Below are 22,505 nucleotides of genomic sequence, written 5' to 3' on the forward strand. Positions count from 1 at the left end.
TGCTCCTAAGTCTTGAAGTAAACCAAGATGTCATCAATGAAGACTATTACAAACCGATCTAACATCGGTCTGCACACACGGTTCATGAGGTCCATGAAAACGGCTGGAGCATTGGTGAGCCCAAACGACATCACCACAAACTCATAGTGACCATAGCGAGTCCTAAAAGTCGTCTTCTGCACATCATCGTCCCTGACTCGCATTTGGTGATACCTTGACCGTAGATCAATCTTGGAGAACCAAGATGCTCCCTGAAGTTGGTCAAACAAGTCATCTATCCTCAGAAGTGGGTAACAATTCTTCACCATTACCTTGTTCATCTCTCGGTAGTCTATACACATTTGATATGACCCGTCCTTTTTCTTCACAAACAGGATCAGAGCTTCCCATGGTGAACTACTCTGCCTGATAAAACCCTTGTCTACCAGCTCTTGCAGCTGCGTAGATAACTCCTGCATATCGAGAGGAGCCAACCGATATGGTGCCTTGGCTATCGGATACACACCAGGGACTAGGTCAATCCTGAACTTAACCCGTCTCTCCGGAGGTACTCTAGGTAAATCCTTCGGGAATACATCCGACTACTCTCGCACTATCGGTACATCATCAACTCTCACCTTACCCTTATCCTGGGCATTCATGACGTAGGCAATGTATCGTGCGCAACCCTAGTGAAGGTGGTGCCTCACTCTCACTGCTGAATAGAAAATTGGTCCGCGTTGTGGCCTCTCACCCTGGATCACTAACCTTCCTCCACTAGGAGTGCGAACCCTTACCATTTGCTGCTTGTAGTCAATCACTACCCCGTTGGGGCTCAACCAATCCATACCCACTATAACCTTATTCCCTTACAGGGGAATAGGAACCAGATACACTGAAAACTACTTGTCGAATAATTGTAGAGTACATCCCTGGTGAACCTAGCAACCCTGACGGTCCTGTTGTTTGCTATCTCTACATCAAGTGGGCAATCTAGCTCCCCCAGAGCTCCTACAAATCGTTTGTTGAGCACGAGTGACACAAAAGATCAGATGACACCAAAATCAACCAAAGCTGACATACCGTTCACTATGAACGATCCTAACAAAACATATAAGCATAAGTAACAATCAATATCAAACAAGAGATAAGAGAAATATACATACATGTCACCACGTTGGGAGTTGCTCGTGCCTCCTCTTCTGTCAACTGAAAGGCCCTGCTCTTCGCCACTGGCGTCTCACCCCGGCCCTGACGGTCGTCCGTAATCCTTAATGTAGCAGAGGTGGGTGGTGCCACCTGCCCTGCAACTTCTAAACTTGGGCACTGGGACCGCTTGTGTCCCCTCTGATTTCACTGAAAGCAAATCATATCTGATGTTGTCGTGGTGGTGGTGGTAGTAGATGTACAATCTTTGCTCATATGCCCAGTTCGGCCGCACTTGAAGCAGCATGAATTCCTTGCCTTGCACGTTACCTTGTGCAACTTGCCGCATTTGCCACAATGGTTGTGGCTCTGTTGGCTCCTAGGTGTGTGGTCTGATACCTTAGGCTTCTTGCCCGAACTCCCTGACTAAACCCCTTCGGGTTTCCTCATCCTCTCCATCTCTAAATCCAACTCCCTCTCTTGAGCCCTCGCAATCATGTCCTCCAACGTCTTACAGCTAGAACGACTCACATACTGGCGGATATCACTCCGAAACATCTCATGGTAGCGAGACTTTTTCATCTCCTCATCTGCCATATACTGTGGAACGAGAATGACCCTCTCCCTGAACATCGCGATGATCTCAGTCACCATCTTGGTCATCTGCTGGAGATTCTGGAACTCCTTGGCCAGTTGCTGCACCTCTATCACGGGTGCAAACTCAACCCTGAACCTAGTCGTAAAGTCACTCCAATTCATCGCATCAAGAGCTGCATCATCACCAATGGCATGTTCGACCTCCTCCCACTAGTCGCGTGCCCTGTCCTTCAAAAGACAGGATGCAAGTCGACCCTTGTCCCCCTAGGGACATCTTCTAGTGCATAATGCGTTGGCGACATCCACCAACCATATGGTGCTCGCAACGGGGTCCCGAGCCCTATGGTAGTCGGAAGCTCTACAAGCTCTGAACTCCTTGAAATTCAGTGTGTGCGACCCCATCATGGCCGCCACCTCAGTGCGGAAAGCACTCAACCTCTCATCCAAAAGCTCAAGAATGACCTCCTTGATCGTGCCAAAGATCACAGGAGTCTGATCTAGGATAATACATGTGATCTCAGAGGAGATAAACTCCCTAGTCTGGTCGTCTAGCTGCACGACTCCTGAGCCTGAGCCTGATCCCTCACGACGCCTGAACTGCCGACTGGTCTGTTGTATAAAATTGCCATTCTGAAAAACACATAATAATAAACATCAATACCAATCATAACTCAAGGGATCACATACACTACAAGTTCCCTGGATTCATTCCAACCTTCCTTGACTCGAGTACGGATCCTCTACTTCTAGTAGTACGGGCCCATACTACCTTCCACATCTATCTGTACTTTCCTCAAGAACTGTCTTGACTCCACCAAGTCCCTTCTACTATTAATGCTTCACGCATTACTCTCATCCTAGGCTTTCCCTAGGGTAATCACCATCCCACTCTCCTCCACCAGCTGCATAAGAAGTCCCTGATGTCCTCCCCTAACTAGCTTGCGAATACTATTACATATCGCTAAGACTAGATAATTCTTTGAATGAGAGGTTCTACCCTACAACGGTTAGACTCAAACAAGAGCTGCGAAATAAGGATAAACCTAACCTTCTGAAATTATTTAGTCCTTGCAATATGTAACTTAACATATTCGTTTACTAGTTAGTAAAAGATAACTAGAACTCCTTAAAGAACAAAGCAAACAACATTTGAGCATTGAGTACACATAATCAAGCATATTCTAATCATGCCATCAAACTGACTAATTTATACTAGCATGCAGTTCATGTAACAACCCAAATTTTACAAGGAAAAATTTTCGTTTTACTTAATCAAACGGATTACACATTCCATAGGTTTTCAAAACATTTGTTTCCAATTCACATTCATTACATCATTGTTGTCTTTTTCTGAAAAAATCAGAGAGTCCCAAAACATCCAAAAGAGAGGTAGAGTACGCGCCATGTCATCACGCCTTGCCCTTGCCCTTAGGCTCTGAAGTACCTGCAACAATCAACAACCTGTAAGCGAAATGCTTAGTGAGTTCCCCAGAGCATACCACATACAATCCACATAACACATATCCTGATAGCCATAAAAGCTACACACATAACACATAAGCCATGCAAATGTAAAATTTGTAATAGTGCCATGGACTACCCCGCATGGTCTTTACCTAGGACTGCCATGGGCTCTCCCGCATGGTCTTACATCCAATGCCATGGGCTACCCCACATGGTCTTCACCTAGGACTACCATGGGCTACCCCTCATGGTCTTACATCCAATGCCACGGGCTTCCCCCGGGGTCTTCATACAACATGCAATCACATATCATAGCAAACACATAATATCTATCACGTCTATCGTAATCACATAATGGGTCGGCCTTGGTACCTTAGACCCATAGGTATGGTGAGAAGACTCACCTGACACAGATGCTAAACTAACACTTTTCGACCGAATATACCCCACGAGCTGCTCCAACTCAACTGCCTAAAGAGCGACATATAATAACCAGTCATTACCCTCAAAATCCGCCCTGGTCCACTTCAGTTAAGATCGAGTCAACAGTCCATGTTGACCCTAACTCGCCGAGTGCAAATAGTGACTCGCCGAGTTTGGGAAAATATTCTTCACGTCGAGTCATCTAGGTGACTCGTCGAGTTGCTCCTTCGACCAGTCAAGTCTACAACAATCTTCATCAGACTCACCGAGTTGTTCATACAACTCGGCGAATTTATGGAAACATTCATCGGGCTCGCCAAGTTGTTCATCCAACTCGTCGAGTCCATGCCTATCTTCATAAGACTCGCCGAGTCACCCTATGCGACTTGCCGAGTCACCCTATGCGACTCGCCGAGTTCCTACAGATATGAGGCCATGCAGACCCATTTGAGCCATGCAAAGCTTCCAAATTATAGATCCAAGCTTCTAAGGTATGCTTCTCACATAAAGTTGCAAACTTTACGTGCATGCAAGGCTTTTAAGCTCTCAAATAGCAATCTAAGCTTAGAATGGAGTCATACACTTGAGGGGACGGATCATACTAGGCACAACTGGTAATCTTTATGCATCTAAAGTCCAAAGAGAGTCCAGATCTGAAGTTACATCTTCAGATCTTGGCTTAAACTCAAAAGCCCTTTCTTAGATTTCATGCAAGAGAGAGTTTTAGGTGGAAATGTGCCAAGGAATGGCCTAATACCTTCAGGGAGTGTTTCAAAAGGGTGGATCTTGAATCCCCATGAGTTCTTTGTTTCCTTTAGCTTGCTTCCTAAAGTGTTCCCTTCACCAAGCCTTCCTTCAAACTTAAACCCACTAAAGATCACACACACACACACACGAATAAGAGTTTTGGAAGATGAGGAGCTGTAAAGGGAAATATGGGGGAGGCTAATGACCCCTTTAAATAGGGCGCATGGCCCCGTACTTAGGGTTTCATATGCTAGAATCTACTCGTCGAGTGCCTTCCTGGACTCGGCGAGTAGGTTATTAAACTTCGCGGACTAACCCGTTACCAATCGACGAGTAGGGAAGCCAACTTGTCGAGTAGGTGCTTCAAAACTTGAACGAAGCAATACTAATATTAGTACCTGAGGATCAGGGTGTTACAGTTCATAAAGTTGATTCACACATAACATGCACATAAGGTGTCCTCCCTAGATCCTTAGTCCTAATCTAACTTGCAGTTCTCATAAAGCTGATAAGCATATCACAACATAAACTTGTATGGGTAATTTGGGAGTAATTACTTGAGCTCGACTAATTGCATGCACCACACCATTTTCTTTTTTTCCAAAACTCTTTTTTCTTTTTCTTAAAACTCTTTTCTTTTCTCAAAATCCTTTTATAAAAATGTTTTTTCTTTTGAAAATTTCTATACAAATTCCTTAGTTTGAGTTCATATATACCCGAAAGTGTACCCGAAGCCCTCAAACTGAGGCTCTGATACCAGCTTGCATCATTCCAAAAAATTTGATCCAAAAATTTCGTTTTTAATTTATTAAATAAACCATAAATACCATCATCATGTAAACATCATAAAACATATATCTCCAAAAACATCACATCAAATGTCAAAACATCAAAATATCATCTCAAATATCAGATTAAAGTATCCCAAGCTATAAAATGTGGTGTGTGCCATTCAATTACCCCGAGCCCTTCCCTTTTGCTAGCAGAAGCACCTAAAACCAAAACTAAAAACCGTAAGCATGAATCTTAGTGAGCTCCCCCAAACTACCACATACCATACAATAAACACATAACAACATATAATGGGCCTTGCCCACTGCATCAGGCCCGCCCGACATCAGACAAATCCGGCATCGGGCCACGCCCGGCATCGGGCCTCGCCTGATATCGGATCGAAGTCTTACATCGGTCCCCTACAGCCTCATCGAGCCCCTCTACAAACTCGTTGAGTTCTACCATAAACTGGAACGAGACAACACAACCCGACTCGTCGAGCTCCCTCATGGACTCGATGAGTCCTTCTGTTTGTTTGACCATCTTAACATATTAAGCCCGTGTTCTCTAGATCTAAAGCCCATACTTCGATTGCTTATTGGAAATGAGGTTTCTAAGGGTAAAGTTTCCAACTTTACCCGTTGATAACCTTTTGAAGGGTTTAGCTAAAACCCTAATTCCGTTAGAACATAGATATTGTCCAAAAAGCCTTAGTATCCCAAACCAAAGCATGAAAACCTAGATCTAGGGCCTAGATACCAGATAACCATGTAATGTCTCGAGCTTGCTTCCATGCATGGTCCCTTTGGGGTTTAAAAGGCCATAACAACATCCTTAGGGTTTGCATGAGACTCAAATGGCATAAAGTTTGCACCTTTATGCCTTTACTTCCCTTAATGACTCCAGATCTGAAAGTATAAGCAGCTTGGGACATCCATGCCTCATAAATCATTCTACTTGGACAAAAGCCTCATAAAAGTGACCGTAAAGATATCTAATGAGCTATAAGGCAAGTTGAGAGCTTGATTACCATAAAGTGAATAGGATGGAACGAAATCCCTGGATCTATAACCTTCTCCTTGAACCTTCAAGCTTCTTCTTCTTCTTCTTCTAGGCAGGAAACCAAGCGTTACATTTTCCCTCTCTGGTATATGTTATGAATATACAACTTCAAATGATCGAATTCTGAAAGGTTAAATAGTTTTTTGGTTTCATGTACATAAGGTGTTTGATGTATAGTCTCAACAAGTTATTTGATTGGTTTTTGTTGCTTCCAACGTGGATATTAATGGCTCTCGGGGATAAGATTGACAATAAACTGAAAGTACGATGTTAAAAAACATACTGAAAGTTATACATGTATTCAATATATTTTATAGAAGATGTGAGTGAATGTTTTGAAACTTTCGGATACATGGGGATTAATGAAAAGTAAAGGTTTTAGGTTTTAACTTTTCGGTTAGATAGCAATGTACCTATAATCTGATGTAGTGCATACATTTTACCAGTAAAATATCATTTTTCTACCTTCAAGTGCATATCTTGTGTGAATAAGCAAGGTACTTTCAAGCTTCCTCATGTGGTTTTTTTTTTGTTCAATAGTTTTGTGGTTTTAAAGCTTATAATGTCATATTTTCATTGATATATCAATGCATGTTGAATCATTTTTAGTGAACCTTTAAAACGACTATTTTTCCCAGTAAAATAATGTATTTTTCCAACAAACTCTCATGACAACATAAGATAGAAAGACAAAGCTAAGCATAGAAAGAGTTGGATTTTTTGGTTTTGGTATATGGAGGTTATGCTCTTGTAAGAGACTCATAAATTCTCTTATAAGACAGTTCTAATCGTTTTAAATAAAATTGGAAATATCGTATTAAAATCAAATAAAAAAAGAAGTAAAAGCATGAGTGATAAATAATTTTTTTATTCTTTACATTTGACATTTACATACGACTAACTGTAAGTAGTAAATAAGATGACAATGAAAATATTTGGTGACATAGGTACCAAAAGAAAGCTATCAAATTGGTATATGGTTGATAAAAAGGTTGTTAAATGACATTAAACATATATATATATATATATAGGTTCTTTACCTTTGTCAAAGATCAATATGAGGTCTAAACAAAATGTCATTGTTTTAACCTTAAGGATGTTAAACAAAAATGCTTAAGAAATAAATTTAACAACCATTAATTATAATTTTAGAATTCAACAATTGTCACCAATAAGTTTAATATTAAAATGTTACATATATTGACCTTCTTCTAAATCTTATAGTTGGGTACCCACTGGTTTATTTATTAAGGTGCTACCTTAATAACCTTACACAAATTTCAAGTTCTTCCCCTGGGTCCACGACCCTTCCCCACCGGTCCTTTTTTTCGGCTATCTACTCCAATCCATATCATTTGAGGGCATACTTGTATTTTCTTCTCACTTAGATCCCAATAATTGATGCATATATTCCACCCAAAACAAAGTTGGAAAGTATCGTGTGATTATCTATATTCTTTCTAAAAATCAAAATTTATTGTTATATCTTTTGACACAAAAGAATACAAGACAGTCATAAAATATCAACATCATAAGTTATATTTAATAACCCGATCATATTTTCAGTAGGGATGAACATTGGTCGGTTTGGATCGGTTTTTGGCTAAAACCAAACAAAACCGTAGAAAGTCGGTTTTTCGGTTTTTAAAACCATATAGGTTCGGTTTTTGCATGGGTCGGTTTTTCGGTTTTCCGGGTTGGGTTTATGGGTTTTCGGTTTTAAACCGTGGGTTTATGAACTCCTGTTTTTTTCTAGTTTTTGAGTTCAAACCTAGTGAAAATACGTTGCGATAAATAGTATTGTATCTACTTTAAATATATTAAAATAAAGAGTACGAATTCTATATTATAAAAACATAAAAGAGTTCAAAAGATCAAAGTTTAACATCATTAACAATTTGTTGAAAATAAACATAAAGTATTAAAGAGATAAAGTCTAAAGTTTAAAACTAAAAGTTTAAATCATAATATAAATAATATATATGTTGGTCGGTTCGGTTTTTATGGGCGGTTTTATACATCAAAACCGAACCAAACCGTTATTTTTCGTTTTTTGTAAAATTCAAACCTAAACCGTCGGTCATTGCTTTGGTTTCGGTTTTTCCGGTTTCGGTTATGTCGGTTTTTTTTTCGGTTTTTCGGTTCGATTTTTGCTCATCCCTAATTTTCAGTCTTCATAGAAATAACAAATTTACAAAATAATTTTATGGATGGTTTTGATTTTTAGAAATTTCTTTTTAAATTACAAATAATTATGTTATTTTACAAAAAAAAAAAAAAAAAAGTTTTAAGATTTTTTATTTATGATAAGAGACCTTTTAGAAACAATTTCACAATTCATAAAATATATACTACGAAATTCATTGTCATTTTATTAAAGGGATAATGACTTGAAAGGGTAACGAACTTTCGATTTTTGTCACATTTAGTCACTAAACTTTTTTTCGTTATTTATTTGCCATTGAACTATTGAAACTGTTCACATTTTACCCTTATGACCGGCTGTTACCGATCATAAGGGTAAATTGTGAACAGTTTCAATAGTTTAGTGGCAAATAGATAATGAAAAAAAGTTTAGTGACTAAATGTGAACAAAATTGAAAGTTCGCTTCCCTCTAAAAAGTTCAATAACTAAATGTGAACAAACTTCCTATTGTATTATGTTTTAGCAAAATTATTTATTTTTGTTTAATTGTAGCAACATTTGTTGATGAAGAAATCTATGAAATAAAAAAAACAAAATGTAACATCCAGATTTCCGGGTATCATCATTTAAGTATTTTTCTTTTGAGTTAAGAAGAGAGACTCGATGAGTTAACGCCTCAACTCGTCGAGTAAGGTCGCAACTGATGACTCAGATTAATGAATGGACTCGACGAGTCCGCGTTGTTGGCAGAAACCCTAAATCTTTGGGCTCGAGCCATATTTAAAGGTACTTATGGCCTTCAATTGCGACTACCTTTCCCATAAGTGAGAACCCTAGCGAGCTTGAGTGTGTAGAGTGAGAGGAAGAGCTATCTTGAGCTTTTTGGTGTGATAGATCTGGACCCTTCTAGGTTCAGAGAGCCGAGAATATGAAGCTTTAGTAGAGTAAACCTTGGGGTTCAAAGTTAGGAAGCATTTATGGTATATATAGTTACTTTCATCTTACACATAGATATGAAGTATTTTATATAAATTACGTGCTATGTGTGCATATTATTTGAATACTTGTTGTGTATGCTGGATGAACGATTTTATACACGTTTTAAAAGATTTAAACGGTATATTTATTTTATATCTACAAATATGTTGCGGATGAAACATGTGTAGATGAAATAGTTGGTGTGTGATGAAATAAAATGATAAGAGATAGGTGATGATAGAAAGGTGGTGATAATTAGGTAAATAGATGATGATGAATATCTGATGTAGGATGAAAGGATATACCATAACCTTAACCAGCAATGTGACGATGTAGTCATCTACTAGAGTATAGATGGCGACCACAGACTATTCTAGACAACAAAGTGGAAACACCAGCAGACCCATAACCTGTAGGTGATGAATTACGAGTTCAGACGATGTTGTAACTACGTCTTCATGTGATGATACTCTAACCCCTTACTATGAATTACGAGTTCAGACGATGTTGTAACTACATATTCATGGGATGTCACAAATTCCGTATGCCAAACCAATGGTCATAATTCACATCAGTGAGAATGGTTCATTTTTTTGTAAAACCAAAATCAGATTGGAAATTTTGATTTTTTATTTTGGAAAATGTCAAACCATTGGTTTTTTATTTCGGTTTTGGTTTTTTGTTTTTTTTAAATATATTTTCAGGGTTTTTGTTTTTGTTTTTTTGTTTTTTTTTATTTCATAGATTTCTTCATCAACAAATGTTGCCATAATTTAACAAAAATAAATAATTTGCTAAAACATAATACAAGAGGAGGTTTGTTCACATTTATTCATTGAACTTTTTAGAGGGAAACGAACTTTTGATTTTGTTCATATTTAGTCACTAAACTTTTTTTCGTTATCTATTTGCCATTGAACTATTGAAACTGTTCACATTTTACCCTTATGATCGACAATAGCCGGTCATAAGGGTAAAATGTGAACAATTTTAATAGTTCAATGACAAATAGATAACGAAAAAAAATTTAGTGACTAAATGTGATAAAAATCGAAAGTTCGTTACCCTTTCAAGTCATTATCTCTTTATTAAACGAAGAATACATTTGATTTTCTTATAAGATATCCTTTTCACAATTATTTTGTTTGTAATTATTTGTATTATATATTTTGTACAAGTATTAGATAAACAAAGACAAAAGCTAGGGTCAAACCAATGATGACAATGATTATTATATATAACCAATACTTTGTTCCTATAAACTCCCTTTCATTAAATTAATATCCTAACATCCTTGACCTATGAATTGGAGCCCACATTATTTTTTAATAAAAAATACTTTCCATTGTGCTAGTTTAACTACATGTTTACAATTTGTATGAATAATTAATTATTTATTTAAAAAGAAAAATTAAAGCAACTCCTAAGGCATATGCTAGAATTAGGCTCATTTCCCAATTAAATGCCAAAAAAGCTTTTTCATATTTAATTAAAAGCATAAATACTCCATTTGAATACCTGTTGGTTTCTCATGAGTCGTGACCCCTGCCGCTTTCTTCTTTTCCTTTTTCCACTGTTTTGTTTATTCTTATTTGAGTAAATTACAAAATTGGTCCCTGTCTTATTTTAAATATTTCAATTAAAGTCTTTTTTTCTTATTCCTAGTCTAAATTTCAAACTTTTATATAGATTTGGTTTTGTGTTATCCAACAATGCAGTTTCGATAAGTGTGGTATCTTAAAATATACAGTTTGAGTCTTGTATATTTTAGATTTTGAGTATTTTATATTTTATGTAACAATTGTTTCGAATATCTAAGTTTTAACTTTAGAGTAAACTTACACCTTTTGGGATACTATAGGGATCGATTCTGTAATTTACTCTTCTCATTTTAAAAATAGATTTATTTAATCTAATTAAAATAATAAAAGAACATGTGAAAGAATCTTTATTAATCCTGAAGAACCAAACATACCAGTAAATTTAGGATTCCTCTGGGTCCAGGGAACCAAAATTAGAACATGAAGGAAGCCAGATCAGATGAACATCAACAAAAGAGAATCTTATAAAAATTGTGAAGAAAATTAGCAAAATTAAAGTAAGAGTTTATAATTAACTTGTTTTTGTTTTCTTGTATTTGTTTGCTTGTTATTACTGTCTATTTTAGCTTTTCGTTCACAAGATGATGAGATAATCATGTTCCCAGCTATTGCAACAACATATATGCTCTCATTTTCTAGAGAGAGAAAGCGAAAGGGATTGATGAATACAGGCCATTTCTTCTCTCTCTCTTTCTCTCTCTATCTCTATCTCTATCTCTCTCATCGATTCCAGTTCTGTAGTTCAAAACCCAACTGGCTTTTTCTTCAAATTTCTCTCATGATGATGATGGGTCTGTGAGTGTGTGTGTAAATATAGTTTGTTCTCGATGTTTCTTTCGGATTTCATGAGACAAACAGAGCTTCATATATGAATATTACATAGCCACATATTCTCTTCTTCTCATTTCTTTTTGTCTTATTCTTATGATTTGTACCTTTCTAAGCTTGTTCTTGCATTTCACACAGAGAAGCTTGTGATCTGTCATGATCCCTTTCCCTTTCTTCTTTTTCCTTTCGGTTTTCACAGGGTCGAGGTACTGTAACAAGGACAGTTCCGATAACGAAAGAGACGGAATCATGGTGTGTTTTTTTTTGTAATTCTCCTTCAAATACACGTTTCCATTACTGAAATCTGAGCTGGGTTTTGCTATTTGATGAGTTTTCCTGTTGTTCCTCTTCAATTCTCGAAGCTATTTCTCACGATATGCAAGTGGGTTTTGTTTATAATGTATTTGAATCGCAAATTTTCTGGAATAAAGGGTAGATTGTTGACGAATTCCAAGATGAGGGAATGTAATGGTGGATGGAAATGGAAAAAGCTGCTTCTTTTTGTTTGGATTTTCGTTTTTGCCACTGGGTTTGTTTGGTTCTTGTTTGGTGGTGTTTCGAGTGAAAAAAGATTGAAGATTTCAGGGAAATGTGAAGATAATAATTCTTCGGTTTTGATTCAACAATTCAATGTCAGCAAAGATCATCTTTATGAACTGGCTTCCTCTTTCTTTGAGTCAAATCAGGTTTTGCTATCAAACCTTTTTTCTTTTACTGTTCATTTATACAACTTTTGGTACTTTATAAAGTATTTAGCATCTAGAGTACATGATAACTCGAGTAATATTGCTGAATTTTGGGTTGAAAGTTAAAAGATTTAAGTGTTAATCATGTTATTCATGAGTTGTGTAACTGTTTTATTGATTAAGATGATACACAATGCTTTGGTTTCTTGATCATGATTCCCATTTGGTCAATCAAATGATGCAATTTATATATATATATATATATATATATATATATATATATATATATATATATATATATATATATATATATATATATATATATATATATATATGCTTCAACATATCGTAAAGTAGTAACACCAATTTGGATTGTTCTTTTTAGGGTTAATCACAAAAATGATAAAAATCTATGGTTCATTTAGTAAATTGAGTAACTTTTTGACATTTTTATAAAAACGCCCACTTATTTCGTAATAGTAAGTTGGGAAATTACTTTTTACCAATAAAATGACTGCAAATTTTATTTTATTTTTTCGCAAAATGACATCGTCAATTCTCTTGGCAATATAATTGCGGACTATGATAAAGCAATTTTGGAAATGGCAATTAATTCCATTATAAAATTGATGGTCATTTTGGAAAAGGTTAAAAAGGTGGTCAATTTGTTAAAATCTGACAACCCATTTTGTATTTTCGGTTCTTTTTGTGATTATCCTTTTTTTTTTTGGATTAGCAAATGGAAATTTAAGAGCAACTAATATGTGATTTTCAAGAATCTTTTCAAGATTCTTTAGTGATGTAAAGAATTCTTGTTGTTAACTTTCAGATAACTTCGTTGAAATGTACCAAACAATTAGAACATGAAACAGTAATCACATGTGCTCTTGAAGTGCCAAAATTAAAAAACCATGAACTTGAAGAGCATCATTCACCTAATGTGGAATATGAAGAATCAAGTGATGAATACATTGAAGAGGTAAATCTAACATGAGCTTAATTTGGACCAAAATGAATGTTGTTTTTGAAGTATTTGATTCATTATATTCCTATTGTATTCAGAATATAATGCAAACAATGGTACCTCAAAACTTTCTAAGAGAAAATTACAATGGTATTTGCCTTTGTGCCATTTTTATAATGGCACTAAGCTACCGGAATCGTGGATTCCGGACAATATTATGGAGGAATCAGAATCGGAATCGGAATCGGAAAGTGCACGAGAAGAAAGATAAAGTAGAGGGATCCTCAAGGGGAGCTGGAAAATGGATGAAAAAGCTACTTGTTCTATACATCATAGCTGGAATCGCTGCTTCAATTTGGTTATTTTGGTACTTAAATTCAGGAATTAGTTTTAGAAGAAAAGAAACCCTAGCAAACATGTGTGATGAAAGGGCAAGAATGTTGCAAGATCAATTCAATGTGAGCATGAATCATGTTCATGCATTGGCTATTCTTGTTTCCACTTTTTACCATGGGAAAGAACCTCCTGCTATCGATCAAGTAATCTTTTTTTATTCTCATAATCTTGATATTAATCCAAGAGTAAATTACAAGAATGGTCCCTAAGTTCCATATGTTTTTGCAATCTTGGGACCTAAACTTTTACTTTTGTAATTTTGGTCCTAATTGCACACATTCCTTTCAAATTTGGGGCCTTTTTCAGATGGTGTTAAATTTCACCCGTTAAGCTTGCGTATGTGCGATGCACACAAGGGTAGTTTCGTCATTTTCCTTGTGTGCAATGCACACAAGGGTAGTTTCATCATTTCCCTTGTGTGCAATGCACATGCACAAGCTTAACGAGTGAAATTTAACACCATCTGATAAAGGTCCAAAATTGAAAGGAATGTATGCAATTAGGACCAAAATTACAAAATTAAAAGTTTAGGCCCCAAGATTGCAAAAACGTATGGAACTTAGGGGCCATTTATGTAATTTACTCTAAATCTAACTATAATAATGAAATTTCATACGTTTTCACAGAAAACATTTGGCGAATATACTGAAAGAACATCGTTTGAAAGACCACTTACAAGTGGTGTTGCGTATGCTTTGAGAGTGCGTGATTTTGAGAGAGAAAGTTTTGAGAAAAAACATGGATGGACAATAAAGAAAATGGAAACTGAAGATCAGACATTATCACAAGATTGCGACCCTGAAAAATTGGATCCTTCACCTATTCAAGACGAATATGCACCTGTTATTTTGTCTCAAGAAACCGTTGCACATATCGTCTCTATTGATATGATGTCTGGAAAGGTATCACAAAATGGACAAATTACAAAAAAACGATTATATTTCAGGCGATTTTGTGGTCTTAATTGCAATAATTGAAGCTTTAAAATCTTTTTTTATTCTTATTTAGGAAGATCGTGAGAATATTTTGAGAGCAAGGGCATCGGGAAAAGGGGTTTTGACATCTCCTTTCAAGCTATTGAAATCGAACCATTTAGGAGTTGTTCTTACATTTGCTGTTTACAACACTCACATTCCTCAAGATGCGACACCTGAGCAACGAATTAATGCAACAGTGGGGTATTTAGGAGCATCATATGATGTCCCATCATTAGTTGAAAAGCTTCTACATCAACTAGCTAGCAAACAAACCATTGTTGTCAATGTTTATGACATCACAAATGTTTCTTCAGCCATTAACATGTATGGACCTAAACAGATTGACACCGGGTTGTTGCATATTAGTGGTCTTGACTTTGGTGATCCTGCTCGAAGGCATGAAATGCGTTGCAGGTTATTAATATTTCTCAAATCTTTTTAGATTTCCATTTTTCAACTTTCAACAAAAAATAAAAAAAAAACCAAAATTCCATAGGTACGATGTAGACAGTCGTACCTCTACATGAGGGTAAGAGAGACTACTTCCGTAGACGACCTCTCCTGTGTAGGAAATGTGGGCCCACAATGGTGACGACCTATCATGTGTAGGAAAGTGGGCCCACAATGGTAAATAAAAATAGAAAGAGGAAGGGGAATAAATCAGAAAGCAGATGCTAGCAATAAAGTTGAAAGTAAAAAAAAGGAAAGAAAAATAAGAAGGTAAATATTGTGGGAAAGCACGACATAGATAAAAATGAAACTAGTTTCCTTTTTCATCTAATGTTGTGCTTTATCATATAGTATTTACCTTGATACACTTGTTCTTTTTCTACTTTCAGCTTTATTACTGGTATCTGCTTTATGTGTTATTCTCCTTCCTTCCCCTTTCTATTTTTATTCGTTGTTGTGGGCCCGCGTTTCTTATGCAAGAGGTCATCTATGGAAGCAGTCTCTCTTACCTTAGGCGCGCGATTGTCTACATCTCCCCTTACCCCTTTCCTATGTGATTCAAGTTTTATTGTTATTGATAAAAGTAAAAAAAAAAAAAATCTATGATCTATATTGCTCCATTACCCTGATTTTAAGTCTCCAAACCCTCCTATTTGAGTTCTTTTGCAACTTAAAAAAAAGTGGTTTTTATTTTATTTATTTATTTACTTGAAATATAAAAAAAGGTTTTTGTGTGTTTTCAGGTTCAAGCACAGGCCTTCACCACCATGGACAGCCATAGCAGCATCAATCGGAGCGCTTATAATCGTTTTTCTTCTTGGCCATATCTTCTACGCAGCCATAAACAGAATTGACACAGTCGAACGTGACTATAACGACATGTTAGAGCTTAAATTCCGCGCTGAAGCTGCTGACGTGGCAAAATCCCAAGTACGTTTGCGAGATTTTTCAAAATTCTCATTAAATTTGTTAAATTATTGTCTTGTTAATTCGTATTCTCCTCCTTTTTTGTAGTTTCTTGCAACGGTTTCGCATGAAATCAGGACTCCTATGAATGGGGTTTTGGGCATGTTGCAGATGTTAATGGACACGAATTTGAACGCGAAGCAATTGGATTTTGCACAAACTGCTCACGAAAGTGGAAAAGATTTAATAAAGTTGATTAATGAAGTTTTAGATCAGGCGAAAATTGAATCTGGAAGACTTGAGCTTGAATCTGTCCCGTTTGATCTTCGCACCATTCTCGATAACATTTTATCGTTGTTTTCAACCAAATCCCAAGAAAAGGGCATCGAGGTAATTTCTTATATAGTTTTTTTTTTGTATGCAGTAATCGAAAAGTGATTGGAATGGAGTATTACTATGGATTGAAATTTATTTTTCCAATTGTACATAACCCATATTCCATTCCATTCAATTCCAATTCCATTCCACCATTTATCTAACGCCAAGAAACTTTGTTCTTGTGGATAAAAAGTTGGCAGTTTATGTTTCCGATCAACTTCCCGAAGTTGTTGTTGGAGATCCCGGACGTTTCAGACAAATAATCACAAATCTTGTTTCAAATTCACTTAAAGTTAGTCCTCTACCCTTCTTACACCTCTCATTAAAATTCACCAATTCTTTTTTCCTCTTCAACTAATTTTCATTTTTTTATTATAGTTCACACACGACAGAGGACACATATTTGTATCAGTCCACCTAGCCGATGAAGCCAATCACCCACATGACACAAAAGATTCACTACTTAAAAAGACTTTGACTTTTGTTGACTCATCAAATCACAATGTCCACAACACCCTAAGTGGGCTTCCAGTTGTTGACAGGAGAAAAAGTTGGGAACTTTTTGAGAACTTAAGTGAAAAACATCCAATAAATCAATCCGAAAAGATCAAGATTTTAGTAACTGTTGAAGATACGGGTGTTGGAATCCCAAAAGATGCACAAAGTCGAATCTTTATGCCATTCATGCAAGCAGATAGTTCAACTTCAAGAACTTATGGTGGAACTGGAATTGGATTGAGCATAAGTAAGAGATTAGTGGGATTAATGGAAGGTGAAATTGGTTTTGTTAGTGAGCCCGGAATTGGAAGTGCTTTTTCATTTACAACGGTTTTTATGAAGAAGGAAACAAGTTCTTTAGACACGGTTTTGCAACAATATTATCCAACAATATCCGAATTCAAGACACTAAAAGCATTGGTGATTGATCAGAAAAGTATAAGAGCTGAAGTTACAAGATACCATCTTCAAAGAATGGGAATCTTTGTGGAAATAGCATCTAGTTTAGATTCTGCACAATCTTACATATCAAGGTACATTTCAATGTAGAAATATCATTTAGTTTACAAAGTGATTAATAAACTTCTTGAAATGGTAACTTTGATCACTTATCTTGCAGTGATTCACCTCATCTTGACATGATTCTGATAGACGAAGAAGTTTGTGACAAGAACACGAGTCTTGAAGAGGTCAAAGTCAAACCAATTGGGATGAAACCAAAAGTGTTTCTTTTGGTCAAATCTATAGACCCCATTAGACATAATGACCTCAAATTAGCTAATCTTGTGTGTGATGTTCTTGTGAAGCCTCTTAGATTTAGTGTCTTGATTTCTTGTTTTCAAGAAACTCTTATATCAAAAGACAAAACACAAGTGGCAAGAAGAAAACCGAAAACACTTGGGACTTTGCTACGTGACAAAAAAATCTTGGTGGTTGATGATAATGTTGTGAATAGAAGAGTTGCAGAAGGTGCTTTGAAGAAATATGGAGCTATTGTCACATGTGTGGAAAGTGGGAAGTCTGCTTTAGAAATACTTAGACCACCTCATTGTTTTGATGCATGTTTTATGGATCTTCAAATGCCGGAAATGGATGGGTGAGCAATATTTTTACTTATTTTTCAGCTTTATTGTTTGTATCTGCTTTCTTTTCTTTAGTCTTCATCATGGGCCTCTTTACTTTCAGCTTTATTGCTTGTATCTGCTTTCTTTTCTTTAATCTTCATCATGGGCCTCTTTAGTCTTCGCCTTTTTACTTTCAGCTTTATTGCTTGTATCTGCTATCTTTTCTTTAGTCTTCATCACGGGCCTCTTTACTTTCAACTTTATTGCATGTATCTGCCATTTATCATGAGCCTCTTTACTTACTTTTTTTCTTGTTTAGTCGTACACCATGCTTGTTCTTGATCGTGGGCCTCTTTACATTTAGGCTTTCAGCTTTATTGCGTGTATCTTTGAGTTTTTTTTTTTTTTTTTTTTTTTTTTTTTTTTTTTTTTTTAGTCTTACACCTTGCCTACATTTTTTGAATAGGGTTTTTTTGAATCTTTGATTTGTTAAAAAGAGATATGTAATTGACTAATTGCATCTTTAATTTTGTTAGGTTTGAAGCTACAAGACAAATCCGTGGTTTGGAGAACAAGGTTAATGAAAAGATTGAATCTGGTGAAATACCTATTGATATGTTCTCAAATGTGACTCATTGGCATACACCTATTTTAGCCATGACTGCTGACGTCATCCAAGCAACAGATGAAGAATGTAAGAAATGTGGGATGGATGGCTACGTATCGAAACCATTTGAGGAAGAACAACTGTATACAGCTGCAGCTTGCTTCTTTGAATCTGGTTGAGTGGCTAAACAAATTACGAAAATAACCTTGAAACATGACGTTTTACATTGAGGTATGGATCCAATTGAGGGTACCCAGATGAACAATTGTCTGAAACAATTTGGGCATTTTGGAGAAGACGACGTCTTTAAACTCTTTCCATTTAGGATCGTATTTCACCAAGCTTCCTCCTCTGTATTCCAGTAAGATCTCTCCGTTCTTCAAAACGCATAAAACCCTAACCATCCTCCGTGATAAACCAGGTCTCCCTATCTGGTAATGGTTCTCATGATTCGGGACCCTTGCAGGATAAACTCCATGGATGACGAATTCCTTCATCCAAGATTCCTGGGAATCGTATTCCTTCATGACCCAGATCTCCAATTTCCCATACCCACATGAAATCACCGCCGCTAGACACCCTCGTATGACGGCCAAGTGAAAGTTGCTCCGGATGACTGTAACATGGTTAGGTTTCGTCACTACTTTGAACTGTTCGTCTTTTAGGTCAAAAGAGATGATCGCTCGACCTAAAACTCCGGCGACTCTACCAGGTCGGCTCAGCCAATGGATTCTCCCGTTCACTACAGGAACTTCCGCCGCTTGTCTGTCAAGCTGGTAAGGCACTTTCCCGAGCGATCTCCATGTATTCTTGTTTGTTTCTTTGGAAATTGTGAGAATTTGAACCTCCGATTTCGGGTAATTCCTGTTGTTTCGGCTGACCCGACGATTCCCCTGCCGGTTTCTGTAGTACACAATCTTCACAACCTTGTACTCGTTTGTAATTGGGTGAAATCCGAATCCGAACATCACCTCCTGTTCCTGAAACTGCTTGGATTTCGGTAGCTCCAGATAATCCCGGGAAAACGGGTTGAAAACGTAAACGGGTTCACCATAAAGCGAATCGGACAAGCACAACAAGCCATTACATGAACCCACGACGTTGAATTCAGGCATGGAGCTACAAAAAGGTGTGGAAATCTTTCTTACGATTTTGTCGTCGTCGTCTTCATCATCTTCATCTTCGTCGCCGCCGCCACCGGAGGATAACTCGACGAAAGAGAGTTGGTTACGGATAGGGTAATCGCAGTGGAACAGCAGCGTCGGGTCGTTTTCCGCCACCGCAGCGTGGTGAAGCCGGGAAAGTTCAGGGTCGACTGACAGCAGTTTCCATGAACGGCAAACAAACCGGAACTGAATCAGGGATGAAATCGGCAGCTTGGCGAGTATGTCGAGGAGTACATCCCTGGGTAAATTCTCCAATCCGAAACCCTCGCCATGGATTCTGTCATCATCTTCATCTAAAAGTTTTGACCTTTTCTTTCTGGGTTCGATTTGGAAAGACGAATTCTGGATTTGGAAAGATGAATCCATGAGAAAAGATTGAAGAAATGGTGCAGAAGTAGCAGAAGGAGGCAAACGCATATTCTTGCTATATAGGGTGGGGGTTGAAGTTTGGGAATGGATCATGCCATAAATTGAGTTTGGTGGGTCCCACCATTCAATAATAATTTGGGGGCATATGTCTAAAAGTCCATCTTTTTTCCTTTATAAACGGGTGTTTAGTAATAAAAATAAATAAATAATGAGGATATGGTGACGAAAAAAACCTAAATGAGTATTGTATTTGTTTAAATATACATGTATTTGTATTTGTTAATTAATTATTTACAATAAAAGAATGCTACTAATTATATCGATTTTAGTGCATATTTTTACTTACTTATTTTATTAGACCAGTATTATTTATAATGTCTAGATATACATCTAGATATTGTAACTTGGATATGCTTTAGCATTATAATTCTATTTTTTATATTTATTTTCTTTTCACACTATTAAAAAAGTAGAAAAAGGAATCTCGAGCATGCCGATCGTTATATTTAGGTTCGTCTTTCCACAAACTCTAGGCGTAGTAGTACTAGTAGGATACAACTTCAGGTCACATTTGATGCAATCTGAATTTGTTAAGTCAAGTTCTAATATCACTGACATATATTTCTTTAGTTGGTTTTTACGAGATGATTCTGGGGCGTTGAGGGGGGCCTTTTTTTTTTTTTTTTTTTTTTTTTTTTTGTCTTGGGAAATATTTTTTATTATAATAATTGTTTTTGTAATATTATGATTATATTTATATTTTTTAATATTAATAATGAATTTTATGAAATTTATAACGGTACGTGTATTTTTGAATTTTTATTTTTATTATATTTATTATTTTGAAGGGATAATTTATCATTTTGCCTTGGGTTTATTATGTGTTTGGACCGACTTTATTGAACTAAGATTTTAATAAAATAAAATTTAATATAATATAAAAGACAAAGAGGGTGGAGTTTAATCACTAGAGATTGTAGTGGAAAATTACGAGATTTTTAAGAATTGATTATATATATATATATATATATATATATATATATATATATATATATATATATATATATATATATATATATATATATATATATATATATATATATATATATATATATAGTTAGGTTCATTTGAGACCACCTATATTTTGTGAGACCGTGAGACGTATTTTTTTTTTATTTTATTTATTTATTTATTTATTTATTTATTTATTTATTTTAGTTAATTCATGTTCCAAAAATAATATTTAAAAAAAGAATTTTTTAATTTTTCCATTTATTTTGCATTTTAAAATTATTTTTAGAATATGTACAGTGTAATATTCTATTTAGAATATTTCACGTATTTTTAAAAAAAAAATAGAATTTTTTTTATTTTTTTAAAATTTTTTTTAGTTAACTCAAGTTCCGAAAATAATATTTAAAAAAAGAATTTTTAGATTTTTCCATTTATTTTGCATTTTAAAATTATTTTTTAGAATATGTCAGTGTAATATTTTATTTAGAATATTTCACGTATTTTAAAAAAAAAACGGATTTTTTTTATTTTTTTTATATATATATTTTTTATTTTTTTAGTTCATTCAAGTTCCAAAAATAATATTTAAAAAAAGAATTTTTGGATTTTTCCATTTATTTTGCATTTTAAAATTATTTTTAGATTTGGTCTCACGATCTCATAAAATTAGAATGGTTTCAATGAACCTGAACCTATATATATATATATATATATATATATATATATATATATATATATATATATATATATATATATATATATATATATATATATATATATACTACTTGGCACTCCACTTAACTCTCAATGAGTTGAATAGAGTGTGTATGTTCTTAAATGGATAATTTTTTTTAATAAGTTTGCAATGCTATGTGTTTTATTCTTTGCAAGAAGCCTTAGAACCATTAGCTGCGTACCGAGTTTATTTTGCTTATTAAAACAAACATCAAAATTTTAGCGGGAAACAAACCTGATCACGTAGATTATCTTCAATCAAAATTCAAGAACAATGATTAAGATACATTTCCTTTTAATATTAAAAGAATGTGTTGTTGATAAAGCCTAATTTTGACATAAGTAATGTTGCTTGTTGCTTACAAAATGGTTGATGATCCTGCTATGATGTTGATTATTGACATACACTACTCATTGTCATCGTTCTAAACCCTTTTATATTGGGGTATGAAGTCTTGTCTAACACATAGAGCACTTGGAGATGCAAATGAGTATCAAGCATCAACATGGAACACTTGGTGTTCATGAAGCATGTGACAAAGGAACTGGT

General features: G+C 35.5%; 1 protein-coding gene and 1 pseudogene across 2 annotated transcripts; one reads left to right on the forward strand and one right to left on the reverse strand.

Annotated features, from left to right (window-relative positions):
- Positions 1-11,312: 11,312 nt before the first annotated feature.
- Positions 11,313-20,527, forward strand: LOC145004582 (histidine kinase 2-like). 2 transcript variants are annotated; one of them, XM_078963528.1, is made up of 12 exons: positions 11,313-11,414; positions 11,945-12,431; positions 13,261-13,410; positions 13,494-13,934; positions 14,418-14,693; positions 14,800-15,182; positions 15,962-16,148; positions 16,233-16,514; positions 16,696-16,794; positions 16,881-17,533; positions 17,620-18,096; positions 18,601-20,527. In XM_078963528.1, the coding sequence occupies exons 2-12, from the start codon at positions 12,072-12,074 to the stop codon at positions 18,848-18,850; spliced, it is 3,558 nt and encodes a 1,185-aa protein (XP_078819654.1). In that variant the 5' UTR covers positions 11,313-11,414; positions 11,945-12,071; the 3' UTR covers positions 18,851-20,527. The 2 variants fall into 2 exon arrangements, with proteins under 2 accessions (XP_078819654.1, XP_078819653.1); XM_078963527.1 differs by lacking the exon at positions 11,313-11,414 and having other exon boundaries at positions 11,509-12,431.
- On the reverse strand, positions 18,628-20,299 carry LOC145004583 (F-box protein At3g07870 pseudogene; annotated as a pseudogene).
- Positions 20,528-22,505: the final 1,978 nt, after the last annotated feature.

This window comes from Lactuca saligna, chromosome 7 (assembly GCF_052625555.1).
Source record: "Lactuca saligna cultivar CGN05327 chromosome 7, ASM5262555v1, whole genome shotgun sequence".
NCBI lineage: Eukaryota > Viridiplantae > Streptophyta > Magnoliopsida > Asterales > Asteraceae > Lactuca > Lactuca saligna.